General features: G+C 51.3%; 1 protein-coding gene across 1 annotated transcript in view; it reads right to left on the bottom strand.

The window, feature by feature from the left end:
- The window catches only part of MCU (mitochondrial calcium uniporter), a 78,694-nt gene extending 77,767 nt beyond the window's left edge, over positions 1-927 (bottom strand). The window contains exon 1 of the mRNA XM_006761021.1: positions 854-927. Coding sequence (XP_006761084.1) covers positions 854-927 — 74 coding nt within the window. The remainder of the gene's footprint in view (positions 1-853) is intronic.
- Positions 928-1,667: the final 740 nt, after the last annotated feature.

The raw sequence follows: 1,667 nt of genomic DNA, 5'->3' as shown, positions 1-1,667 counted from the left end.
CTGTTATTGGGGCAAGCCTGTGGAGGTTACTGAAAATTCTTTCCTCCCACGCACTGTGGTCCCACTGGGCACTCTCACCTGCTGCTGGTGCCGGCCCCGCTCGCACCCACTGCCAGCACCCGGCGCCAGCCCTGGTCACTTAGCGCCATCAGCGGGTGTGAGTGGTGGTTGCCGGCTCCAATTGCCCCTGAGAGCTTCTCTATCTCCCCCTGTTCCTGAGGGGCGATCGGGGCAGCAGTGCACCTGCTGCTGGTACCGGCCCCAATTGCTCCGCACCACCAGTGGGTGCAAGTGGGGCCGGCTCTGTCAGCGTGTGGGAGTGGTGGCGGTGGGAGCAGGTTTGCCGGAAGACAGGAGACCAGGGTCGTGGTGGGGGGGGCTGGTTGGGGCGCAGAGGATGGGCCGAGACCTGCCCCTGTGCCCACGGCAGCCTTGCGGCTCACAGTTCCTTTCAAGGTGCACGAATTTGTGCACTGGGCCCCTAGTTAGACTATAAAAGGATAAATAGCTAGCATTACAAATTTTATAGCTAAAGCCAATGTAGTTCTAAACACATCACAGACATTCGAGGAACGCTGTATTATAGTTACCTAGAGGCCCAGTCCATGAAGTTCATGCACAGGTGCGGTCCCTAGGCCTGGCCAGCTATGGAAGCGCAAGCAACTGGTGTGGAAGGGCAGGTCCCAGCTGACCTCTGGACCCTGGGCAGCACCTGGGCTGCAAGGCCCCTGTGCACCCCCCTCCACCTGAGTCGCCAGGCCCACGCCCAGCTCCCTTAGTGTCTGGGAGCCAGGCGGCAGCCCTACCCCCCACCACTGGTCACACCCACCTTGGTGTGGCACCACCCGCTCACCTGCTCCACCATCCCGCCATGATCCCGCTTTCATCGGGGCCCGTTGCCAGCGCTGTGTTGCCTACGCCTGCCATGTTTCACGCTGCCCCCTGGTGGTTAGCACACATCATAGCGAGCAATCGAACTCCCGTTTGAGGGGACAATTTGCATATTAGGTTTCATTATATAGGATACGCAACAGCAATCACTCAAATTCCAGACATTTGGCTCTATTAGATATTAATTGGTACCCATATTACTAACAACAAAACTTGAATTATATAATACTATTTAAATCTAGAACATCTTACTATCTATTATGCTAAGATTATATTCTTTAAAATTAATTTCAGAGAGGAAGGGAAAGGGAGAGAAAGATAGAAACATCAATGACGAGAGAGAATCATTGATCGGCTGCTTCCTGCATGCCCCACACTGGGGAACCCATAACCCAGGCATATTCCCTGACTGGGAATCAAACCGTAACCCCCTGGTTTATAGTTCAACATTTAACCACTGAGCCACACAAGCCGAGGCAAGCTTATATTCTTAAGATCATAACTGTTTCCAAAATTTCCTGCCATTCAATTCCATTTTTGGAACTGGTCAATTCACTGAATGTGTCAATTCTGTTACTTGATGATGGTAGGTTTTAAGGTCCCTAGTGTGTACCTTAGCATATGTGAACTCGGTCCATGTGAGGACCAAGGATAAAGACTGAGAAGTTACAATTTTGCCCTCTAATTTTCACTGTTTACTACCCCAAACTTACCCCTCAAGGAGTAGACACAGTAATCATTCTAAACAGATACAAATTAAACAGTTACAGAATTCA

The sequence above is a fragment of the Myotis davidii genome, unplaced genomic scaffold (assembly GCF_000327345.1).
Source record: "Myotis davidii unplaced genomic scaffold, ASM32734v1 scaffold134, whole genome shotgun sequence".
Lineage (NCBI taxonomy): Eukaryota > Metazoa > Chordata > Mammalia > Chiroptera > Vespertilionidae > Myotis > Myotis davidii.
This window is presented reverse-complemented; position numbering and strand designations above follow the sequence as displayed.